The 25995-nt window shown below is 38.3% G+C and overlaps 1 protein-coding gene across 7 annotated transcripts in view; it reads left to right on the forward strand.

Annotated features, from left to right (window-relative positions):
- The window catches only part of BCKDHB (branched chain keto acid dehydrogenase E1 subunit beta), a 298505-nt gene that overhangs the window by 267833 nt on the left and 4677 nt on the right, over window positions 1-25995 (forward strand). For 3 of the 7 annotated variants that reach the window (XM_073336530.1, XM_073336525.1, XM_073336523.1), the window contains 2 exons: window positions 1774-1879; window positions 24860-24959. In XM_073336530.1, coding sequence (XP_073192631.1) covers window positions 1774-1879; window positions 24860-24875 — 122 coding nt within the window. In that variant the 3' untranslated portion in view covers window positions 24876-24959. Of the gene's footprint in view, window positions 1-1773; window positions 1880-24859; window positions 25039-25995 lie in introns of those variants that run through there. The other 4 variants (XM_073336527.1, XM_073336526.1, XR_012157975.1 and 1 more) reach the window with 3 other exon arrangements.

A 25995-nucleotide genomic window follows, 5' to 3' on the forward strand; every position in this document is an offset into this window, starting at 1 on the left:
TTGCTTGTGGAGGAATGGAGTCGGGTTAGCCAGTCTGTCTGCCTGCAGACCACTGTAGCCTTTGCTGGTCACAGGAATGGCTTTGTTCTCTGCTACTTTGTGAGCCTCTTGTTTAATAAACTGTGCCCTGAGGGAAGGGCTGGAAAAAGATATGGGCATGGCATTTAATTCTTCATGGTCAGCAGCTCTACATTCCTCTAGGTCAATAGGGTCCAGCAGCTATCTCCCAGATCTCATGCTTACCTCTGGCATCTGACAACTCTGAGCCTCTCACCCACACTGGACACTGGCTGCAAGTTGGGCAGAAACTACAACCAAACAACTTTTAAATCCTGTCTTTACTGCTTGTTAACCTAAAGCCATGCTTCCATGATGCTACCAGGAAGGTGTAAAATCCCACTGGCCACATTGTCAAACTTTCCCAAGAAAAATATTCGTTGCTGCTGTTAAAAACTGGTGATTGCTCAGTCTGGCCACATGTTGGAAACACAGTTCAAACTATACCTCCACTACAGTGTAGGGACGGTGGGGCAACAACAGCAACAGAGCAGCTGCTGCCTGCTGTGAGGATTTTGCAAACAGGAAGGGGAGGGGCCAGAGAGGCAGTTAACTCTTCTCTCCCCCTCCACAGCCTAGGCAAGCCAGTGACAGCTGGGAGGGGTGAAGAATTTTCTCCTCTTACCTTGACCCTCTTCCCAACCATCTGTTCTGGACCTGAAGAGTGGGAGTGGGAGTAGGAAAGGCTCAGAAACAGACAAGCCTGTCCTTCCCTTCCTGCCTCTTCTGAGGATCCCAGGGATGTCTTTCCACTGCTGATCAAATCAAACATCCACCAGCAGGGATGGGGGGCAGGCATTTCACCAGTGGTAACAATGCCACTAATCTAATGGCATCCTTTTTAATGCTGTAAGGATGGGAGCCTCATGACAGAAATGGCACAGAAATTGTTACTTATAGACTTAGGACATGTATAAATTGTCCTAAAGCCATATGGTTAATAAACAAAGTATTGATAGATTCAATTTATCAGATACACTCCAATATACCATAACTTTTTATATAATTATTAAGAATAAAATTCAGAAGTTTTAAGTGTATTCCTTTTAGCATAAGATAGATTCAATTTATCAGATACACTCCAATATACCATAACTTTTTATATAATTATTAAGAATAAAATTCAGAAGTTTTAAGTGTATTCCTTTTAGCATAAATTATTTTACATTTTTCTTAATCAAAAATAACCCGTGACATAACCCCAAAAATTTTCTTTATTTTTCCTTTTTAATCAGCGTACACTCTTATTTTGTTTTGTCCTATTATTATTGAACAGATTTATTAGTTGCCCACCGCCATGGCAGTCTACCACAATTTATATAATTAAAATCACACCCACTGATACAGTCTGAAGCCACCCACCAAACGGGAAAAACCCACAAAAAAGGAAAAGCTAAATATATCTTAAAAGAAGCATAGAAATGTAAGGTTGGAAGGGACCTTTAGAGGCTAGTCCAGCCCCATGCACTGGGGAACAGCCAAGTATATCTATACCTTCCGTGACATGTTTGTCTAACCTGGTCTTTAAAACCTGTAATGACAGGGATTACATAATTTCCCTTGGAAGCCTATTCCAGTGCTTAACTTTACTTATAGTCAGCTTCCTTCGAAAGAAACAAAAAAAGATATTATAGCATGGTTGTGAGAAGACCAGTTAAATAACAGTAGATGAGAGCTAAGATATCAGGAATTCAGGCACATATTTCAATTTTACAGGAATCAAACAAAGAGAAAAGGGCCTAAAGCATCTGTATCAAGACAGCAAACGGGGGGAAATCCATCAGAAGGTAGCTGGTAACTACAATTGGAAGCATTTTAGATGGTAAGAAATTGACAAAGCTACAATTTGAACTTCAGCATGCTGGTTTGCCAGACACTGTATCAACATTACCCATTGCTTTGTTTGGTCAACGGGTCTTCCAGGCTGCAGTTGTTTATTAACCACTAAATGCTAAGCTTTCCTTCCTCCCTGTACTTAGCGGTGACCACTCAAATAAGCAGACGTGTCATGAAAAAATATATATCCTGTTCACAGAAACCCCCTATTCCTCCACAACATTCAAAATAATATTGATTTTACCCTGGACCGGAAAATGTGCTCATTGCAGCTTTCAGTACTGAACACAAACACTAAGTTCTAAAGGAACCCCTGAATTCTTTATAAGCTTATTTCCTCATGGCTTGTGAATACACTTCTCAAGAGGACTTCTGTGTGTGTGTGTTTATGTACATGTTTATACATAGTTAAAGTTAATAATAAAAATGTCAATACTGGATACTTAGGACAAAATTTTCTATTGGAGTAAACTGGTGTAGCTTAATTGAAGTCAGTGGTGCTATGCCAACCAGTTGAGGATCTTTTTCCTTTAATTGTTAGCAAGCTCTGCTGGAATTTGTTGAATGTATTTCTATTGCCTGTTGTATACAAAATCTAGAACTGTCTCACTCATCATGGATGTGCAAGAAAAACCCTACAGCAACCTACAGATTTGTGGTGTGAAAACAAATTTACATGTAAGAAAACAAATTTACATGTAAGAAATTACCCATTCTCTATATTTGGCTCTTATTTTTAACCATATGTGGTTTATTCTCTCTTGATGGAACTCCCTGCCAAAAGCATGCAGAGACTTGATTTCTGCTATTGTAGTATCCCTCTGTGGAGGTTTGTCAGACTGTTGCTGTCAGCATTAGCTTCTCCTTAAACTTCATGTTACATAAATTTGTCCTGCTTCTTTCAGCAATTTTGTGAAGATCATCCATTCAGCTGGACATAGCATGGTGGTCTGATGATTGAGAGAGGTTCTGACATATGGAGTGGCTAAAGTAGAAGTTATCCATAATGGGCAGCCATTGTTTAAAATGTTTGTTTTTATTTTGTGGTTGCACAGCTGGAAGAGAACATTGTTATCAATGCACCTAATCCCTGACTCTGTTATTGATGGTGACTTTATGGGACAGGAACTCTGATCATAACAACAGTGGGTTTGGCAAAAAATAAGGGAAATGAACCTAAATAAAAGCTGAGAGTTCCAGGGAATCTTTAGTTGGTTTCTCTCTTTATGCTTCTGATCATATATCACATTTCCTTATGGTCACAAACGGTTTGAGTTTTTGCTACTGTGTAATTACAGTACTTGGGAATTACATGAAATGAGAAACTTAATGCATTTTAAAAAATGTTTAATATTGAAAAAGCAATTGCCATTCAGAAGCAAATATTTAAAAAGTATCCTGTTTTAATGAAATACCTATTGAACATTTGCATTTTGTTTTCTGTCCCTGATATTTATCAATTAAGTTGTTAAAGTTAAACCTTTAAAAAAAATTTCATCTACTCCTTACCTATGTCTTTCACTGTTATAAAAAATCTGTGTTTGTGATAACATTTACTGTCATGGAACATAGTAACCATACAAGAATGGATTATTCCCTCAAATAATTTGATGGCAATTATTTGAATACATTGATCAGGAGCAGCATACTAATTTAAATAATAGGAAACAGTCTGTTAAAATACAAACTCCTTGATATTTAGCAATTATGTAAGAAAAATAATGCCTCAGCTCAATGGAAGTTTATTTCAAGTATAGTTTTAAACATTTGCTCAACTGTAGTGTGGACTTTAAATATCTGTAAATTAACACCTCAGAGGTTCTTATTTATACTGTTGTGCTATATTCTGTTCTTGTTCATTCCTAGTGAAGTGTCTTCTCAGTTCTCTGGACATACAGCTAACAGGAGAAAATAAATCCCCTTGGCAACTCAGTGTTTAGAGTAATAGGAAGAAGATGAGGCTAAGTCTTTTTAAGAATATATGGTCAAAGAACATGGCTTGTATGGAAAGATTTGCTAAATTCATTACTCCTGATCAGATAGTAATTATTGACATAAGGTAGAACACCGCAGGAGGTTATGTTACCCTCCTTTTTGAAATATTACCAATTGAAATTTTTGTATCTCATTCTACTTGAATATGCAACAACTTCAGGTTTTAAATGGTATTTTAGGAAATAGAAGAAAATGGTCCCAGTTTTTTCATGACAATTAGGGTAGCTACATGGATATTTCACATTTTAATCAGCTTGTTCATTAACAATATTCATTAGGTGATTGATAACATTTTTGGTGGAAGGTTACATAAAAAGACTTACTTATGGTTTTGTCTGTATGGCAGACTAATTTTATTAAAGGGGCAGAAATTAGAATTGTATAATTCATTTAACATACATAAATTTCAGATCATTATCTCTTAACTCTGAAATTAGTTTTTGAAACAGTAACTCTCAGGACGTAATCCAAAATTATATTCTTAAGCTTGTTTCAGCAAATACTTCAGTGGGACTCAGTGCATAAAGTGAATCCCATCCTTAGGTCTTTTTTGGTTTGTGGCCTTAATTATTGAGTGGCTCCTAACATCCATATTTAGGTACCTAAATAAGTGGTGGTGCTGAGCACCCTGCAACTTCCATTAACATCCATGGACTTTGTTGTGCACTGAACTCATGTGAAAACCAGGTGCCTTATTTAAATTTCTGTGTAAGGTACAGTAATAGAACGTTAAATTGTGTAGATAGTTTTATGAAGTACTTTATACAGAAAATATTTCAGTTGCATATGTAATTTGTTATACAGTAGCCAAGCTTTTCATCATACCTTTTTAAAAAATGAATAAAAAATAAATAAAGCATTAATATTTTGCTAGTTGTGTGTCTCAGAGTCCTACTGTTTAGATGAATGGGACAATAAGACTAATGCTTTTCAATGTATATTTTTACAGTGGAGCAGCTATGCAACATATTATCTGGGAAAAGTGGTTAAAACTGTCAGAAAAGTGCATCTCTACAAGAAGGAAGAAAAGCACCTCCTTATGGGAAAGTCCCGCATAATTCAATAAGAAATGATAATCTTGCTATAAAATTTTTAAATTAACTTATAGCATTCTATAGTAAGGATAGAATTCTCTGTTAAATTCTGTATATTGGTGTGAACTTTCTATACACAAGTTTTAATTTTCTATCAAATTCAACGTGTTTTTTAGTGTAATTTGCTATGGAATCCTGTTTAGTTTCTGTAAAACCCTGTCGCTTTCATCTCCATTACATTTTATAGGATTCTTCAATATCGGAGTTGAGTCATCAGTACAGAGATCAGAATAAATATCATAACAGTAGATTTTGCTATTGTACAAAAGTATATTTAATGTGAGATTTTCTTTAGCTTTCTATGTTGGAATATTTCAGCCAATTGTTCTGAAAAGTCAAGCAAATTAATTTGAAGTACATAGATTTTAAAAAAAGAACGAGGAGTACTTGTGGCACCATAGCTTCTAACACATTTATTTGAGCATAAGTTTTCGTGGGCTAAAACTCACTTCATCAGATGCATCCAGTGGAAAATACAGTAGGAAGATATATATGTATACACACACACAGAGAACATGAAAAAATGGGTGTTGCCATACCCACTATAATGAGAGTGATCAGTTAAGGTGAGCTATCATCCGCAGGATCAAAAAAAACCCTTTTGTAGTGATAATCAGGATGGCACATTTACAACAGTTAACAAGAAGGTGTAAGTAACAGTACGGGGAAAAATAAGCATGGGGAAATAGTTTTACTTTGTGTAATGACCCATCCACTCCCAGTGTTTATTCAAGCCTAAGTTAATTGTATCCAGTTTGCAAATTAATTCCAATTCAGCAGTTTCTCGTTGGAGTCTGTTTTTGACTTTTTTTTGTCGTAGTATTGCAACTTTTAGGTCTGTAGTCACGTGACCAGAGAGATTGAAGTGTTCTTCGACTGGTTTTTTAATGTTATAATTCTTGACATCTGATTTGTGTCCATTTATTCTTTTACGTAGAGACTGTCCAGTTTGGCCAATGTACATGGCAGAGGGGCATTGCTGGCACATGATGGCAAATATCACATTGGTAGATGTGCAGGTGAACGAGCCTCTGATAGTGTGGCTGGTGTGATTAGGTCCTATGATGGTGTCCCCTGAATAGATATGTGGACACAGTTGGCAACGGGCTTTGTTGCAAAGATAGGTTCCTGGGTTAGTGGTTCTGTTGTGTGGTGTGTGGTTGCTCGTATTTGCTTTAGGTTGGGGGGCTGTCTGTAAGCAAGGACTGGCCTGTCTCCCAAGATCTGTGAGAGTGATAGTTATAGTGGAAACCTGAAGAAATATGCTCTCAGTTTAAAGATAAACATGTAAACAATTTTTGTAAGGATAATTTAAAGAGAGCCTATTTTTCCTTCTTTGTCATTTCTGAATGCATTTTATGGAAGTTATATTCTTAAAAAGTGTTATGGAAGAACACCAAAAGATAACCCCACAACTTCATCATAGCCAGAGACATCTATGCGTAGAGGATTTCCTCCACACATGGATTTCCATGGGACAATTTGGGCCCTTTTTTGAGAGGCTAAATGTCTTAACAACCAGTGAAAAATGGCTAGTTGTGAAAAATGTTTGATTATATTAAATTTACAAAATAATTTAGGTTCACGTTTTGTGACAAATTGATCAGCATGGTATGCTGTCAAAAAACTCATCTTGCTAGAACAAAATGGGAAACGTATTGTCCAAAATTACATCATAAAACTAACTAGAAGTACTTCTCCTTAGAGTATTGTTAGCATGTGATGAGTAAAGTGTTACTCCCCCTAGGAAGGGTATGAAATGCAGGATATGTAGATTGGCAAGGTGCTTCATTGCAGGGAAGCCTGATCTGCATAGACAGCTATGAAAATAAACATGTCATTCACTAGCTATTAAAACTCTAAATGCAAGTTCTTTCAGTGAATTCTTGGCTGGCACATTTAACCTAATCAGAAAATGTTTTTGAAAGATTTTAAAATAGCATTGTGGGCCCTGCCTGGTGATAATATTAAATACTAAAATATGAGTTTAATTATTAATACAATATCCTCTCTGTAATTAAAAAGAGCAGGAAAGGGGTAAGATCCTCACTTACCACAAAGAGTGAGCAAATATGTATCATGTTGTTCAGCCATGAGAAAAAAATGTTAGTGGTAAATAAACCGCCAATTCTGCAAATATTTACATTCATGAGTAATGTATGCAGGGTAGTAGTCCAGTGGATTTGTTCATCTGCTTAAAGTAAAGCACATGCATGACTGTTTTCAGGATCCAGGCTTGAGTAGATGTAGTTAGAAATACCCACGGAAGAAATAAAAACGAAATAAAACGAAACTCTGCAGATACTTTGTCAGGCTTGGGCCAAAGTCAGATGAAGTTATCATCTTTGTCTTCAATGGGCTTTATATCAAGTCTATAGAGTGTATGTAGATCCTTATATTAATTCTTACATAAGCAGTACTAAGGCCCTACCACAGTGTATGAAAATGTGCAGCAACCTTTTTTAAGGCCCTTGAACCCAGTACATGTGCAGACATTTCATATATACTTAAACATCCACCGATGCAGTTAGTTTTTGCCATACTGATTTTGCCATATTTTTGCTGATTGCACATTAAAAATTCTGCACAGTAATAATGTTCTGTTTCTGCCCACACACTGAGGAGCATGCTTTGGCTTTGCTATGTCTCTTTAAATATTTCTTCAGGCTACTGCCCTACTTTTTGGAGTTTGCAGATCTGTTGAGGTTGATTCTCTGTGGGTTGATTTTCGTGTTGTAAATTGGAATGGTTCTGTGACATGTAGGACATTTTAGTATGTGTATAGAATTTGGAGGCTAGCATTGTAGCAAATGGCTATGATTTTCAATAGATAAACCATTCAAGACCTTAGTAACAATTAGTAATGGTATTAAATTACAGACACAGAGACAGAAAGTGTGTCACTTTGTATTAAATGTATGAGTAACAGTTATGAGTTCAAGTTAGTAATCCTAATGGTGTGATACCAGGGGGTACAGCTGAGGGAGAAGATATGCATTCCTGGCATTCAGGTTCCCTTTTTTGCTTATAAATACATCTATGTATTGTAATTTGTCCCTTTTTTCTTCCACCACTGTTGTCATTAACTTATTTCTTGAGCTCCATCAGCATTCTCACATTTTACAAAAGATTGACCCCCAAAGAATCTTAAAAGAAGACTTCAGATACATATATACAGTATATGTGATTTGGGAGATAGACTTTAGATGGTATCCAGATTTCATCTAGATCTGGCGAAGTGCTGAGGGGCCAAAAATCAATTCTGGCTATTATTTGTGTAGAATTGTCACTGGGAAGTGGCCATCAGCAGGGTAAGCATTCATCCTCCAAAGAAAGAAATACATTTTTAAAAATCACCATTGCTTTATGGTAAGAGCTTCTTCTGGCAATCTGGGCTCCAGTTGCACCCTCGTATTAGTGTTCTGGGGACCCTCCATGCAGGTTCCCTTTGTCTTGTGCAGTAGATTTTGTGGAGAAGAGTCATGCCCCATATCATACAAACTGTAAACTTGCCAGGGCAAAACTTCATTGTTTCTGCCAGTGAATCATTTCGGGGGTAAAAATCATTCAAGTCTACCCTAGGGCAAATTTATCCAGGGGTATATTTTAATCATATATCATTTTCACTGAGCATGTTGGCCATTTTATAGTCAAAATAGTCATGATGATGTTTTCTACATGCAAAAGGGGGGGAGGGTTTGGGGGAGGGATGGGGGAATGAGGGAAGAGAGGGTTTTTTATTGGTTTGTTTTTGTGACAAAGAAAAGGAATTTGACATGCACAGAAAAGGTTTCACTTTTTCCACAGACACCAGGGCAATGTAGTGTCGCTGACATTTATCAATTTTTGTACAGCTCTACTCCCAAGATGTCTAACTTCTCACTGTTAGTAACCAAGGAACCAATCCCACTTCAAATAAGAGTCATAGAGTCTAAGGCCAGAAGGAACCATCAGATCATCTAGTCTAACCTCTGGTATATCACAGGATTTAAAAAAAAACATGTCAATCCTACATTATAGTATCATAGAAAGTATAGCATGCAAAGCCTATTGGGTTCATGCCATTACTAGTAAAGGATCGTTTCCTGCAGGACATTTCCCTACTGCTTCATCCAGTCTAGTTTTAAATATCTCAGAGTATAAGGTTCCCACCACGCTTCTTTGGAGACTAGTAAACAGTCTGTGTTCTCTATCAGTTAAGAAGTATTTCCTAAATTTATCCTAAATTTTCATTTTTCTTCATTTGATCCAAGGTAGCCCTCTCTACCTCTCTGACGTTTACACCATTCAAATATTTGTACTCTTATCATATCCTCCTGCTTCCTTTAGTCATTATTTAGACAAGCTAAAAGAAAAGGAGTACTTGTGGCACCTTAGAGACTAACCAATTTATTTGAGCATAAGCTTTCGTGAGATACAGCTCACTTCATCGGATGCATGCAGTGGAAAATAAAGTGGGGAGATTTTATATACACAGAGAACATGAAACAATGGGTGTTACCATAAAAACTATAAGAAGAGGGATCAGGTAAGGTGAGCTATTACCAGCAGGAGAGCGGGTGGGGGGAGGAGGGCAGGAATCACATCAGCCATGCTGTCAGAGGCTCGTTCACCAGCGCATCTACCAATGTGATATATGCCATTATGTGCCAGCAATGCCCCTCTGCCATGTACATTGGCCATACTGGACAGTCTCTACATAAAAGAATAAATGGACACAAATCAGATGTCAAAAATTATAACATTCAAAAACCAGTCAGAGAACATGTCAATCTCTTTGGTCACTCGATTACAGACCTAGAAGTGGCAATTCTTCAACAACAAAAATGTCAAAAACAGACTCCAACAAGAGACTGCTGAATTGGAATTAATTTGCAAACTGGATACAATTAACTTAGGCTTGAATAAAGACTGGGAGTGGATGGGTCATTACACAAAGTAAAACTATTTCCCGTTGTTTATTTCCCCCCCTACTGTTCCTCACACGTTCTTGTCAACTGCTGGAAATGGCCCACCTTGATTATCACTACAAAAGGTCCCCCGTCCCCTCCGCTCTCCTGCTGGTAATAACTCACCTTACCTGATCCCTCTTGTTATAGTCTATATGGTAACACCCATTTTTCATGTTTTCTGTGTATAGAAAATCTCCCCACTTTATTTTCCACTGCATGCATCTGATGAAGTGAGCTGTAGCTCATGAAAGCTTATGCTCAAATAAATTTTTTAGACTCTAAGGTGCCACAAGTACACCTTTTCTTTTTGCGGATACAGACTAACACGGCTGCTACTCTGAAACCTGTCATTAGACAAGCTAAGTTATACATACTCTGTTTCTTTCTTTTCCTTAGAACTTTATTCCTCTAACCTCCTTCACTATTTTTACTGCTCTTCTGTGGACAACATCCAGTTTGTCTACATCTTCCTGGTAATGAGGTGCCCATATATGGACACAGAATTCTAGGTGCTAGACTCTTGCAAAGTACTAATATGTATGAGAAAGAATGTTTTAATGTTTTGGAATGCTTACCTGAGTTGTCTTAATTGCTGCTGTTTGTGGGCATTAATCATTCATTAGTATTTTGTTTTCCCCCATTGTGTCTCTTTTTCCAACTTTTCGTGTTTATATTCAACATTTTCTTTCTGCCACCAAAGGATTTAATGAGCTGAACGGGGACTGGGACAGATCCACCCACACATGAGGGTTCATTCTGAGGGAGAGCAGGTGTTGGTGGTGCTGATCAACATGTCTCACAGTGCCCTAAAGGCTGTGACACATGCAAAAGGATCAGAAATTTTGCATCAGTTTTTAAAAATATTTATCATCCATGTGCTTAGTTATCCTGCTGCTGGTTCACTGCCTTGTTTCTGTGCTATTTTAAATCAGCTGCTTCGGGAGCCAGCACTTCCAACTGGTGATTTACAGGAATAGGTAGTTCAGGAATCTGGGCATGTAGCATGAAAGAGATGCCATTTGTATAGAAGACTGAATGGAAGCCAGGAAAAAAAAGATTATTTTTAAAAGCCAGGACAGTGACAGTCTGTTTCAAAATGGACCATCCAGTTAAAAAACAGATGGGAGGCAAATGACAGCTCTTAAAAGTATTATTGTTTCAGGTCCAAATTTAATACAGGCAGTCCTAAGATTTACAACACAAGTGGTTCCTGAAAATTGCGTTGTAAGTCAAAACATCATAACTCGGAACCGCTGCATTGCGGGACCGAGCGTCATTAAGTCAAAACCAATTGTCCAAAGTCGAATAATAGAATCATAGAATATCAGGGTTGGAAGGGACCTCAGGAGGTCATCAGGGAGTCAATTCAGAAACGTCCTATGTGCCGTTCATCGTAAGTCAAATGTCGTAAAGTCGAAGACTGCCTGTAATGCTGATGGCTGCGGAAATGAATTTCCAAAAATGATTGGCCTTTCTTGTGTTCCTATAGAGTTTCCAGCTAGTAGTTTGATGATCTGTTCCTGCTTTATTATGGGATTTATGTAGTAGGGACCTCATCTATTATGAATAAAAAGATAAGATAAGATCTGTTTTCAGATCATCTCTGCTTTTGAATTTACATTATTACATTATATATTTTGTGGTGAGCTATATGCTGTCCCCAGTACAGCCAAACCCTCCCACATACCATCCCATGCCACTTCCCCAATTTCCCACAAGCCCCAGAGCAGCGCAGCATATGTGCTGTTTCTGAAGGAAGTGCAGAATTCTTACAGACAGTGCGATGTTTCAATGCCTGACCCCTCTGAGAGAGTAAACTACTCCCTTTTTCTTTTCCTTTCTTTTTAAGAACACAAGGAAATTAAGTTCAGGAAGAATAAGGAAATTTAATGTTAAGGTGGAGAATTTTGACAAAATTTTGCTCAAAAGTTAAAGTTCTAATAACACAAGAACCTAGGGTAGTAACATAGGAATTGAGATACTGGATCTGACCAGTACTCTGTCTAGCCCAGTATCCTGTCCAAGAAAATGCTTGACAGGAAGACGCAAAAGTGGACAATTATTTAATAGCCTTCCTCTGAGAGAGACTTCTTTGTAATCCTAGTCAGTTAGCATTTGGATTATGCAATTAAACACAAAGATGTATAACTCTAATTCTTAATTATTGCTGTGTATTTTTTATATTATCTAGTTTGTAACTGTTCTCATTATTTATATAAATTACATTACACTTTTTTGTGTTGATCTGTGTGCTGCCACCCAGTATGGCCAATCTTTTTTTGACAACTAATGCCCTCTTGGTCTCAAAATCTTGTGGCAATGAGTTTCACAGGTTGATATTCTGTTGTTCACCTAAAAACAAGTATTTTTAGCTTTAAATTTGTTCTTTCAATTGCATTGAGTGTCCTCTTGTTCTTGTGTTAGGTGAGAAAGTAAATAGGAGTGCCTATTTTATGCTGAGTGTCCAGCAAGAGTGGGAATCAGAGATTTGGCCCAGGAGTAATTTAGAACAGACTGGAGTCTGCTGTAAAGTTTGCCTGTGGTGTATGCCAGTTGGGGATTGTTGGAGTTCATTACCATCTGGCCACTCCCCTAACCACACCTTTCTACCTCTAACATACTCCTCTTCACCTTTTTTCTCTGAAAACTGTGAGGATGGTGGCATAGGACCAGTTATAGTGACTGTGCACCTACTGGAGAATCCCTCGTGCTAGGGTATCACCATGACTTTATCCATGCTATTATAGATAGTAGGTAGTAGATAGTAGAAATATGGTTCCTAGAACTATTAGGAATAGGTTTTCAATAAGTATTTGAAGTTAGTTGTTGCCAAGCAAATTAAAAAAATATTAGTTTTCTCCCTTCAAAAATACCATAACTTAAAGGAAATAACTTGCACAAGTACAGTACTTACACAGCTCATGGAACAAGTGGTCATTCATAAGAATATAACTATATACACGTAGTCAAAGCAAATTCCATTTACAAATTCACAGCAGCTGGTGGTTTCAGCTGTAAGGAAAGGTTTTGTGCTGCAAACTTGAGGCACTTCAACCTCTTTGGAAATTTGAGATATTTGCCGTTTTTCTTATTTTGAAGGTAAACTGTTTAAACAAAAAGAATAGGAATACTTGTAGCACCTTAGAGACTAACAAATTTATTAGAGCATAAGCTTTCGTGAGCTACAGCTCACTTCATCGGATGCATATGAATTCTGATATAAAGAGCAAGAATTCTATCTTTTAAATATTAAAATATCTGACTTTTATTAATTTGTGTTTGCATGAAACAGACTTAAAAGTAGTTTGCATTTTATCAGCTAAGTCTTTAGAATGCTGAAAATTTCTTAGCAATCTTTTTTTATCGGATTTATTTCTTATGCAGGAATCTTTCACATAGAAAAGAAATTTCTTCAAGTATAATGTGTCTTAACAAATAATATTCAACTCATTGTCAGGTCACTAAATGGCCTGTGATAAGTTAAATTGAGGAATTTTAGGTAAAGTGAGTGCAGAAGCGCGTGATGGCATTTCAGTAGAGAAATATGAGATGCAAAAGTCTGTTCTTCAACTCTGCACATATGTGATTTACGACAAACATATATTAGAAAATACCATAAAACACAGTGAATCTCTAAAGCGAATTTGACTTGTCTCTCTGAAAAGTTTTTGGACTCCAGTAGCCTTTTCAAATCTATAGATCTGACCTAACTAACTAAACTCCCAAATCCAATACGCCCTGTCATAACCATACGGCTAAGGGTAGCCTAAAATTCCTCCTTACCTGTAAGGGGTTAGGAAGCTCAAATAACCTGGTTGGCACCTGACCAAAAGGACCAATGGAGAAAGAAGATGCTTTCAAATTTTGGGGGGAGAAGGCTGTGTTTTGTGTCTTCTCTTGGGAAGCAGAGAAGCATCAGGTCAGAAAACTCCTTGTCCTATAAACCATCGTAAAAGTCTCTCATGTTACAAAAATTGTGAGTAAAAGCCAGGCAAGGCATGTTAGATTATCTTTTGTTCTGCTTGTGAATTTTTCCTTTGCTGGCAGGAGGTTTAGTCCTGTTTTTTGTAACTTTGAAACTAAGCCTAGAGGAAGTTCTGCTGTGTTTTTGAATCTTTTGTTACCCTGTAAAGTTATTTCCATCCTGATTTTATAGAGGTGATTTTTACCTTTTTTTAAATAAAAACCTTCTTTTAAGACCTGACCGATTTACCTTAAACCCCCTTTCCTGGGGAGGCTTTGTTAAATCTTGTGGTGATACAGCATACCCTCCAAGGGCAAAGAATTTGTGCGTTGGGGAAGTTTTAACCTAAGCTGGTAGAAATAAGCTTAGGGGGTCTTTCATGCAGGTCCCCACATCTGTACCCTAGAGTTCAGAGTGGGGAGGGAACCCTGACATGCCCAAACTTCAAAAAAGTTGAGAACTGGTCCTGACCTTTGCAGCCAGTCCCTATCTGTCCAATGAGACAAATGGAATTTATAGATCTGAACAGCCTGCCATCTGCTCCCTCCAAATTTAACAGTTTGGACCATCTAGTTAAAAAAAAATTAACCTCTTTAAAAAAAAAAGAAAGAAATATTATTTTACTTACAGTGTAATAGATCTTGGCATTGTGGTTATTGTGGTTCCTGTTGTATACATATCAGAAAATATCTAATAGTAGAAGAGATGACAAAAATATTGCCATCCTCTCCTCGTGCATACCCCTCTTTAAAATTAATTTTTGCTTTGTCACTAACAAGAAGTGAGTTCCTACATTTAAAAAAAGGAGTACTTGTGGCACCTTAGAGACTAACTAATTTATTTGAGCATAAGCTTTCGTGAGCTACAGCTCACTTCATTGGATGCATACTGTGGAAAACACAGAAGATGTTTTTATACACACAAACAATGAAAAAATGGATTTGTGCTGGAAATGGCCCACCTTGATTATCATACACATTGTAAGGAGAGTGATCACTTTAGATAAGCTGTTACCAACAGGAGAGTGGGTTTGTTGGGAAGGGTGGGGAGAAAACCTGGATTTGTGCTGGAAATGGCCCACCTTGATTATCATACACATTGTAAGGAGAGTGATCACTTCAGATAAGCTATTACCAGCAGGAGAGTGGGGTGGGGGAGAGAAAACCTTTTGTAGTGATAAACACCCATTTTTTCATGGTTTGTGTGTATAAAAACATCTTCTGTATTTTCCACAGTATGCATCCAAAGAAGTGAGCTGTAGCTCACGAAAGCTTATGCTCAAATAAATTGGTTAGTCTCTAAGGTGCCACAAGTACTCCTTTTCTTTGTGCGAATACAGACTAACATGGCTGTTACTCTGAAACCTACGTTTAAAAAAAATTGTTACAGAGCCATCAAGATGTATCCATCCAGTAACTGAGTAATTCTGTGATCTTATTGTAACCTTTGTGCTGCCCATCTCCGTCTCCACTTCTGTGTATTTATTCTTCTCACTTGTATCACAGCTAAAATTTATAGTATAATCATTTTGGGGTAAGGACCTTGGTTTTTACTTTTTCTATAAAGTGCCTAGCACACCGCTAAGTGCTGTAAAATAATAACTGAGAGCAAAAATGTGCCCACTGGGACACAGAATATTACATCAATAACATGGAGTTTTAAAAGACGTCAAATGCTGAGGTAACTGTAAAAAATGAAAATATTTCTGTATTGTCTGCTATTATTTATATATCGCAAGAGAGGATGAGAAATGGATCATAAACACATGGATGAAGGTGGGGAAAGGAAAAGAATAAAAGACACAGAAGTGGGGTAATTAAAGGAAAAATATCATCTCCCTTTGTGTATCTTCTCTTTTTTTCCAGCTCTTCCTTTAACTAAGTAATGCATAATTTGCTACTCACAGAATCAGTCCACCATTTCCCAGAAGTCTGGAAAGCAACCCAGTATCAATTTGCAGCCAAGCATTTGCATGTGTAACTCTGTATGTCAGTAACACTGGATGCTGCAAATTGCCTGTCAGGTGAGGCACTGTGGGAACATTTCTAAATAGTCTTCAGTTAATAGCCAGATGCATATAAGCACTTAGTCCAATTTGTGAAGTTGTTGGAAAGAACTGCAGTGATTTTAATCTCTTGCAAGTTGGAAAGGGATGGGGAATATTCATATTCAACATAATGTATTTTAAAACATGTATTAGTTTAATAGTTTTATCATGTTAATCATATCTCTTTGCAAATATCTATAACTTCTAATATATTATTCAACATTTCTCTCCAATAACAGTGGCCCCAATTCAGCAAGGTATTCAACTTATGCTTAACTTCAAACACTTGAGTAGTCCCATTGACTTCAATGTGATTACTCGCATGGTTTAAAGTTTGGTATGTGCTTACGCACTTTGCTGAATCAGGTCAAATCTGCAAAAGAAAAGGAGTACTTGTGGCACCTTAGAGAGTAATCTTTGTGAAAGTTTTCCACTGCAGCATGCTACAAATGTATAATAGTGGGGGAAAATCAAAAAGGGATTTAGAAAAATCAAAAAGGGAGATTATCTGACACAGAAAACAAATTTAGAATATAATCCTAAAAAGTTTAGCAAATCCTTGAACTTAACATTTGTAAAGATAGGGCACATTTTTGTTCTGAAGTGCTTGGTTTGAGTGATCACTTTGTGAATTTTGAGAATGGATTTTCAAAGGGATTTCTGCTCCTAAATCTCTGAGTCACTTTTGAAACATTCCCCTTAAATGCATCTAAATGGCCACATAATTAAGATTAGAGAGCATGGGTAGCTTTATAGTGTGACCAGGTATTCTCCTATTAAGTTTTAGGTGAAATCTTGGCCTGATTTAAAGTCAATGGCAAAATTCCCAATTACTTGATTGGGACCAGAATTTCATCCCCAAAATTTTAGCTTGTGGGGAATGATTTTATGTCTTATCTGGACACTTTTTATATGTATCACTGCCATTTTTTTCATGTGAATTCTCAGCCACATATGTCCCTTTTTAAACATATCCTCAAAGGAGAGGATGATATGTTCTTTTATTTTTAAAAGTGTGACAAAGTTTTACATCATTATAATACCAAATAGCTGCCTGGCTCTCTTCCAAACATATTTTCAGAAGTACCTACACTGTCATGTTTCTCAGCAAGAAGCTGTCTGAGAGGGAAAGCAACTGGTCAGTCAGTGAAAAAGAATGTTACGCCATTGTCTACGCTCTGGAAAAGCTATGCCCATACGTTTGGGGACGGCGTTTCCACTTGCAAACCGACCATGCTGCGCTACAGTGGCTTCATACCCCCACGGGAAATAACAAAAAACTTCTTTGGTGGAGTTTAGCTCTCCAAGATTTTGATTTCGACATACAACACATCTCAGGAGCTTCTAACAAATGATGCACTCTCCCGTGAAAGTTTCCCAGAATCAACTGGTTAAAATTGTCCTTGAGATGTGGAAAATATTGTTAGTCTTTATGTACTTGGTAGTATATTTAGAGGTGCATGTGTCTTATTAACTCTGTTTTCACCTAGAGCTCCAGGAAGAAATCACAGCCAGTGGTTCACCCTATCTGTGATTTGGGGGGCGTGTCATAAATATAAAGGGAAGGGTAACCACCTTTCTGTATACAGAACTATAAAATCCTCCTGGCCAGAGGCAAAACCCTGTCACCTGTAAAGGGTTAAGAAGCTAAAATAACCTCACTGGCACCTGACCAAAATGACCAATGAGGAGACAAGTTGCTTTTAAAGCTGGTGGGGGGAACAAAGGCTCTGTCTGTGTGATGATTTTGCCAGGAACAGATCAGGAATGCTCTTCAGAACTCCTGTAAAAAGTTAGTAAGCAATCTAGCTAGAAATGCATTAGGTTTTCTTTTATTTAAATGGCTGGTAAAATAGCTGTGGTGAATGGAATGTATATTCCTGTTTTTGTGTCTTTTTTTAACTTTCGGTTTTGCCTAGAGGGATTCTCTGTATTTTGAATCTGATTACCATGTAAGGTATTTACCATCCTGATTTTACAGAGTTGATTCTTTTACCTTTTCTTTAATTAAAATTCTTCTTTTAAGAACCTGATTGTTTTTTCATTGTTCTTAAGATCCAAGGTTTGGGTCTGTGTTCACCTGTGCAAATTGGTGAGGATTTTTATCAAGCCTTCCCCAGGAAGGGGGGTGTAGGGCTTGGGGGGATATTTTTGGGGAAGAAGTCTCCAAGTGGGCTCTTTCCCTGTTCTTTGTTTAACATGCTTGGTGGTGGCAGCATAGGGTTCAAGGACAAGGCAAAGTTTGTACCTTGAGGAAGTTTTTAACCTAATCTGGTAAGAATAAGCTTAGGGGGTCTTTCATGCAGGTCCCCACATCTGTACCCTAGAGTTCAGAGTGGGGAAGGAACCTTGACAAGGCCTGAATACCAGGAGACAGCACCTTGCAAGACCAAATGTATGCCTCATTCTCTGCAGTATGATTTCATTCCCAGTTATGTGAAAATATTCTAAAACTTTCTGATCTGTTGTGAAATTATTCTTGCAAATATTTTCAGCAAATCTGTAAACTAGTAATAAATTTGAAAGCCTAGGTTTTACCAGTTCCACTGAACTTCTGTCAGTAGTAACTGACTTCATTGACATTGTTACTGACTTCAGAGGAACTACTCATGCTACTAAATATTAAACTTATAGTGTTTGTGGCATCAGATCCTAATTCAGCATCCAGAGAATGTAAAGGTAGCTATGGTGGCATAAATAATTAAAGTCCCTGTAAAAGTGTCTGATATTAGCAAATACCTCCAGTGGCCAAAAATAGGACACTAGCTGGGGAGGGCTTTGAGTTACAATAGAAAATTCTTTCTCAAGTGTCTGCTGGTGGGTCTCTCACACATGCTCAGGGTCTAACTGATCGCCATATTTGGGAGTTGGGAAGGAATTTTCCCCCAGGTCAGATGGCAGAGACCCTGGGGTTTTTTGCCATCTTCTGCAACAACAGGTTACTTGCTGGTTTGAACTAGTGTAAATTGTGAATTCTCTGTAACTTGAAGTCTTTAAATCAAGATTTGAGGACGGCTGTAACTCAGCCAGAGATTATGGGCCTATTACGGGAGTGGGTGGGTCAGTTTCTATGGCCTGCAATGTGCAGGAGGTCAGACTAGATGATCGTGATGGTTCTTTCTGGCCATAAAGTCATAAGTCTAAGATATACTGTTGTAGAGTATATCTGGATACTGGATCACTCTATGATTGCCTGTTCTCTTCATTCCTTCTGAAGCACCTGGCACTGGCCACTGGTGGAAAACTAGGTGCTGGGCTAGATTGATCTGACCCAGTATGGCCATTCTTATGTTCTTAGAGGACTCTCCCACCACATTATTTAAAATAATATATTGTAAGCATGATAATGAACATTCTTTTAATAGGTTTTATGTAAGAAAATAACCAATTTGTTACCTTAACTTCCTATATTATTTTTCATTATACCTAGTGCAGTTTTTTTATCAGCCAATCCGTTTGCTAAAACATCACTTATTCCAAGAAGATTAACAAGAAGTGAAGTACAGAGTACAGTACTGATCCTGCAATTAGATCCATATGGATCTACATTGACTTCAGCGGGACTGTGCAGTTGCAGTGCTTCACCCACATGGATTTAATGTGGGATTGAGACCTCATTTTCCACCTTGGAAATAGGTCATTGATAAAATAAAATTTCTTATTTGTCAATGTGCAGAAGAAAACCCTCACAGTCAGTCACATATTTTTTTTTAAAGCCCCAAACAACCCAAGTTCAAATACATTGTAGTTCCATCACTTTGCTTGTTTTTTATTTTTTTTCAGATTGTGTCAAGTGATCAAGCCTCCATCACACCCAGCTAGGACTTCTGGAAGTCCAAAAAATTTCTAAGCAGTGTATGTGCTCAAGATGAAAAGCTTTTAAAATGCAGTATAAAACTCTCACATTTTTTAAATTGCAGCATAAAGGCTGACTTTAACAGCCATTTGGGATTCTCTCCCTATAAAGAGGAAATCCAAGCAGTGGTTTTGGAAGTCTTAAAATTTATTTTATTTTAAATTAGGTATAATAGTGATAACATTAATAGAATGAAAGTCTGCAACCATTTCATATGTAAATGTCTTAGGTTTATCATTATCTGTCAGCAAGGAGAGACCATTACTGGAGCACAAACTCATTCTATCCATGTTATCACTTGATTTGTATTTTTCAGTATTTATTATGCAACTTTTCCAAATTACGTTTCTTCAGGTTTTAAATAGGGACACTAAACAATGTAGAATACTTAAGGAGGGCTATAAAGATTGAAATACTTGGATAAATTAAACTAAGAGCCTGAACCAAACAAAAAAGAAGGCTGGGATGTCACTCCCTCCATGTGTAAGGGCAGTTTGAATACTACAATTAGAATGAATTAATACTGGTTCAGGGAGATTAATATAGAACCTTTCTAAGTTGCTGGTTGGAATTCAGTGTGGATCACTAATGACTGTAAGAAGGTGGTAGGGTTCTTCTGTTGAATTAACCTGTTAAGTGCTGTTGGAACCCTGCAGGGTGATGCTGACTGATTCCTGCTGACTCATTGTGGCAGGGATATAATGCGGAGGAATGGCTCAAGAATGGAGGTTCTTGGGCTCTCGGACAGAGAGAGCTCTTCAGGAACACCCTGAGGAGTATCTGTGTTCAGGAAGACAGCTGAGAGTTAAGTTTCTGCTCCTGCTATTTGAATTACCAAGGAAGACAGACCCTAGAAAGAGGGTACAATGATTCTAAATACAGTTAGGGTGACAAACGGGGGTGGGGCAGAGAGAGGCAATCCCCACCTGCTCCTAACACATTAGGTAAAATTTTATCCCCGGCTGGCAGTGCTGCTACTGCAGCCTCAGAGGCAGTGCAGTGCTGAGCCACCAGGTCGTCTTCCTCTGCTGATAGAGAATGGCAGCAGTGGAGGAGCTCGGGCTGCTGTGGCTGCCAGTAGCCAGGAGTGGTTCTGCCCCTTCAGGTTCTGTGGGGGAGGTGGAGAACTGAGGAACTGGCTCTGGGGGTGCTGTTGAGGAGGGAGGATACTGGCACTGGCAGTGTTGTGCGGGAGGTGGGATGCCAAGGACTTGCAGCTGGCTCTGGGGGTGCTGGTTATGGGGAGCAGGCAGCGGTGGCCTGGGGAATGGCATTGTCACTGCCACGCTCTTTTTTTGCTGTGCAGCCTGCGCAGGACCCACCCAGGAATCTGAACTCCACCCCTGTCTCCTAGTAATGCCTGAGATGGCGTGGGGCAGAGCCAAGCTATCTGCCTAGTGCGAAGGGCTCAGCCTGGCTGCAAGGAGTGGGGGGATGGTGCAGAAAAGCACCAATCCTGCCCAGCAATTCTACTTCATGGCTCAGGCTCAGATCTGGTAAGGTCCACCCCCCCTTCACGCACTGGACTCTAGTCCATAAATATTCCCTCTCCACAGTGTCTACCCCAATCTTTTCCTTTTGCCAGGGTTTCCTCCCCACAAACCTCTCAATCCCACTCGACACCCGGAGATCCACAGCCCCTAAACTTTACCTCTCACTCCTCCTGGAGCCACCATACCAATCACCAATTCTCGTCACAAACCCACCCCACAGAACAGAAGACCCCCCACACCATTTAAAGTAATTATTACTTGATTGTTTTGTCACTACTTTGTAGGCTGAAGAATCACTGTTTTAGTTAGCTTGCAAAACCGATACTATTCGGGGAAAATTTTGGGTAACACTCAGTAAATTTTTTTTATACTTCACCCTCCCTGCTCAAGACCCCAGGTGGTGCCCCTGAATACAGTGTTTGTGGAACCTATTCAGCGAAGTATGGGAACTCCACCTGCTAGTGACTAAAAATTCATTGTTCTTTGATGGCTGTCAGGTGAATGGCGTAAGTGAGATGAGATGGTGGCCTTAGTCCAGCTCCTGGTGGGCAAGTGTTTGCAACATTGCAGTAGCCTCCAGTAAAATTGAAACTGAAGGCCAGAGCTTAAAAGGCCTCTGTACAGATGCACAAGGTGTGGAATAGGCTCCAATGAAACTCAACCCTAAACTTCTGGGGTAGGACTGGCCACCGTTTCAGGCTTGCAGTGCTATGAGAGCGTGGACTCCCCCAGTCCATGATCCTGTGGCAGCTAGGTATTCCAAAGGGGAAGTAGGGTCACGGCATAGAGAGCTAGATGGCTGTGGAAAGGAGTGCAGCTGGCCTACTCGCCCTGTGCATCTGTGAGCTCCTGCTGCTGTGCTGCAACTCCACCCCACCCCTGTACAGATAGTTTTTGAACAGGCATTACTATGTCCCAAATAAGCACTGTTATCAGCAGTCACAGTACGAGGGCCAAGGACTGACTGCATAGGGAGAGTACACTGCCCTCTCCCCCATGAAGATTTTCCACCAGTCAGGGGTGAAGCAGCATTGGAAGCTTGCTGTAGCTGGTCTGTGGGGTTAAAATAAAGGATGTTTGGTCTCTGTTACTTTCCATCTAGCACTTCTCACAACATTAATCTCACTTTATAAAGAAAATCCAACCTTAAAATGCTTAAACTCACATTATAATGAAAATAATACCAAGTAGCAAGAAGTGGTGTTACTTAAATGAATCACATAGTGGGTTACTGATATTCATATGTTCGTGCTTCTAGTTGACAGTTAAGACAAACGCATATTAAATATGGAAAGCAATGTGATTTCCTGGTATAGGGGAGGGGTATGTCCCAATCTGAAGTTAATTTACCACTCTCAATATTGCTATTTAAGACTCTAAACTCTGCAAGCTTTAAATAGTGATTTTCTTTTCCCTACTGCTATGCCAAAGCTCTGTACCAACAGAAAGGTCAACAAGAAAGCCAACCTGAAAGCAGATCCCAGAAAAAGCTTTGATAATTGCCAAGTAAGCATATATCCACACATGGACAGTTCATAGGTTGACCTTTTCACTAGGAAATGCAATGACACTGGGTTGGATTGCATTACCTATTCCCAGTGTTTTCCCCAGGAACTGAAGTTAGAGGGGATATTCAAATTTACAGGGAAATGAGGGCCAAGGAGTGAGACCGTGAGGGTGAAGATGAGCTGTATAGCACCGTAGTAAAAACTGGAAAAACATAAGTTTTAGATTTCTGAAACAAAAAATATTATTTTTTTAAAAAACATATTTAAATTGACTTTTGGAAAAATCATAATAATTAAAAGGTTTAGTACAGAAACTCCCTGAGATAACGACCCCTCGAGATAGCAACGATGTGAGATAATGACCTTGGAAAATATTATGCATTTTAAAAATCTTAGCCTACTAGGAAATGTATATTTATATAAATTTTCCCAGTCACAAATCTAGCATTCTGAAGCAAAGTCACTAAAAATACTAATCTGGTTGTTCCAAGAATGAGAAATTGTATTACTTCCTTCTATGCATACATAAACTTTCATGAAATTTCAGTAAAAAAAGAGGGGTTAAGTTTATTGTGGCTGCCTGGTTGCTGTAAGCAAGTTTCATACATTTTCATCGGCAAGGCAATTTGGCGCTAACTCTTGACCCCACATTTTAAACATCATAAAACACCAGTAAACATCAGCATTTGATTTTATGATGATTGCTTCTTGTTTATCAATCACAATTTGAAATTATGAGGTTAGCCACATCACCAAAATGAATACGCCAACATTGTCACAACAAACATAGCTGTGTGAGGAAGCTAGTCTTTGTTCATACTTTTCAAACCTATTATGATTTTTCAGGTGAAAGTGTTTTATCATATATATGCTTTTAAAGTGTGTATTAATGTTTCAATTTCAATTCAAATTTTCAGCCAACAACTAAATGCAATTCTTTTCCAACTAGAATTTTTTTAGAACAATTAGATCTAGTTGGAAAACAAGTAAATTGGCAACACAGCTAACTAATTGACCACTAGGGGGAGTAATGGGGAGGTCAGAAGGGGTAGGGAAATCCTTTTCCTCCTGCATTTTCTATTTCCAGCTGCTTTGAAAGAAGATGCTACCATACAATTGCATGTGAGTAATATGGAGAAACAGGACATTTCTGCAATTCACCTGTGTTACAGGTATCTCCTATGCATGCCATCATACATGGTGAGGGGGTGACCTTTTACAAACCTAGGCAGATAGCTCACTCTTGGGTTGAAGAGTATCCTTGTGTGCAAAACAATCGAGCAATCTGAGAAAATGTCTAGCATCCCACTATTGAGAAACATGGGTGTTTGACAGGAATTGATTATATCGGTCCAGTGGAACCTACACAGCCCAAGCCTGGAAATCTACACAGCAATGAAACAGCCCTGCAGCCTGAGCCCCACATGCCTGAGTCGGCTGGCACAGGCCAGTCATGGGTGTCTAGTTGCTATGTAGACAGACCCTCAGAGCAACAATAATTTTTGTTTAGAGACCGTGCTTTTGACTTTGAGAATGTGCTAAGCACATGCAAGTTCATGGATTTCAGTGCCAGATGCAACTGCTAAGCACTTCTTGGGTTAAGTCCCTAATACACTAGAAATCTAAATCACTTTGTATATGACAGTCACATATATAACAAATAATACTGGCTTTTAGATTATTTGATTTTCCTTATATGTTTCAATGTGGCATGGGAAGTATAAACTTTTATTTCTTTGTTCCTGAAATGTTGTTTCCTGGCAGTGTCTCTGTTTGGATGTATAATGGATGTGCTAAATATAATCTGTATGCAGTTTAACATAAAGCACATCAAAAATGAATGTAACATAAATACCAATTGTTATTTTAATATAAACTGCTAAGAAGAAAGGGAAGTTTTACTTCTGTTGTCTGGGATGTATCTATGCTGTGGTATAAATAGAATGTTTGAGTTTTCAGGTGTGTCAGTCTGACATAGCTCACCAGAACTTAATTTGTGAAGCATGGCTTCTGAAAGTAAAGGCCTTACTAACGTTCTTCCTTGTTTTTGTTAACAGGAAGAGTGCTTCTTGAACCTAGAGGCTCCTATTTCAAGAGTATGTGGCTACGACACTCCTTTCCCTCATATCTTTGAACCTTTCTACATCCCAGACAAATGGAAATGCTATGATGCCCTTCGAAAAATGATTAATTATTGATAGAATTATTGATGAAGCCTGCAAGCATTCTAACCAGAGTAAGTGGAAGATTTAAAGGTTAAAGTACTAGTCATTTTTAAAGCAGGAATTGGCTATTGCTGCTTACGGTCATGGTTCAGAAAGGTACTTAACCCCTTGCCTAACTTTAAACACATAAGTAGCCCCACTGAAATCAATGCGCATGGTGGAGCACATGTTTGAGTACCTTGCTGCATTAGAATATAAAATACTTTGCATTCTGAGAAGTGTAATTGATTAAGAACAATTATTGATTGAAAGAAAAAATCTATATTGCTTCAAATATTTCACATATGAAAGCCCATTCTGTTTGAACTTTAAAATCTCCTATGGCTCATGGTGGGTTCAGACCTGTGAAGTGCGGGTCATCTTCAGCTCATGTTGACTTTAATTGGAACTGAAAGCTCTCAGCTCTTTGCAGGATTGACCCTGCGTACAGTGCACTGAAGACATGAATTTTCTCTAGTCTTATGTTTCAGTTCAAAGATACTTGTAAGCCTATTATCTAAAGTTTATTCTGCAGATAATAACCAAATATTGCATTTTCTATATAATTTTTCCAGCTACTTTGCCCACTCACCCAGTGAGACTTCAGCTGTTTGCAAAATCCTGCAAGCAAGCAAGTACTTTATCAAGCAGTATTACTTTCCATTACTTGTCTCTAAATCATTAGGATGTTTAAAACACATTCCTAGTCTTAAATTTCTCTTCAATATAATAGCAAAAATCTGTTCTCTTCCTTCATAAACATACATAGTGTTAGTCTGTTCATCGGCGAACAAAGTCTTGAAAGGAAGCTGAAAATGACTTTAATAGATCTTCTGTATTTACTGTCTGATGTTATGATGTAAATTTGTTTTAAGCAAGTAGTTGACTTATTGTGGGTTTCAATGACAGCGTAAAATAGTAGCTGTAGTTAGATGTACAATGGGAGGCAGTTGCTGGGATCCATACTTCATGAGTCTCCTCTTTCTAAC

Source organism: Lepidochelys kempii, chromosome 3 (assembly GCF_965140265.1).
Source record: "Lepidochelys kempii isolate rLepKem1 chromosome 3, rLepKem1.hap2, whole genome shotgun sequence".
In the NCBI taxonomy this organism is placed as follows: Eukaryota; Metazoa; Chordata; order Testudines; family Cheloniidae; genus Lepidochelys; species Lepidochelys kempii.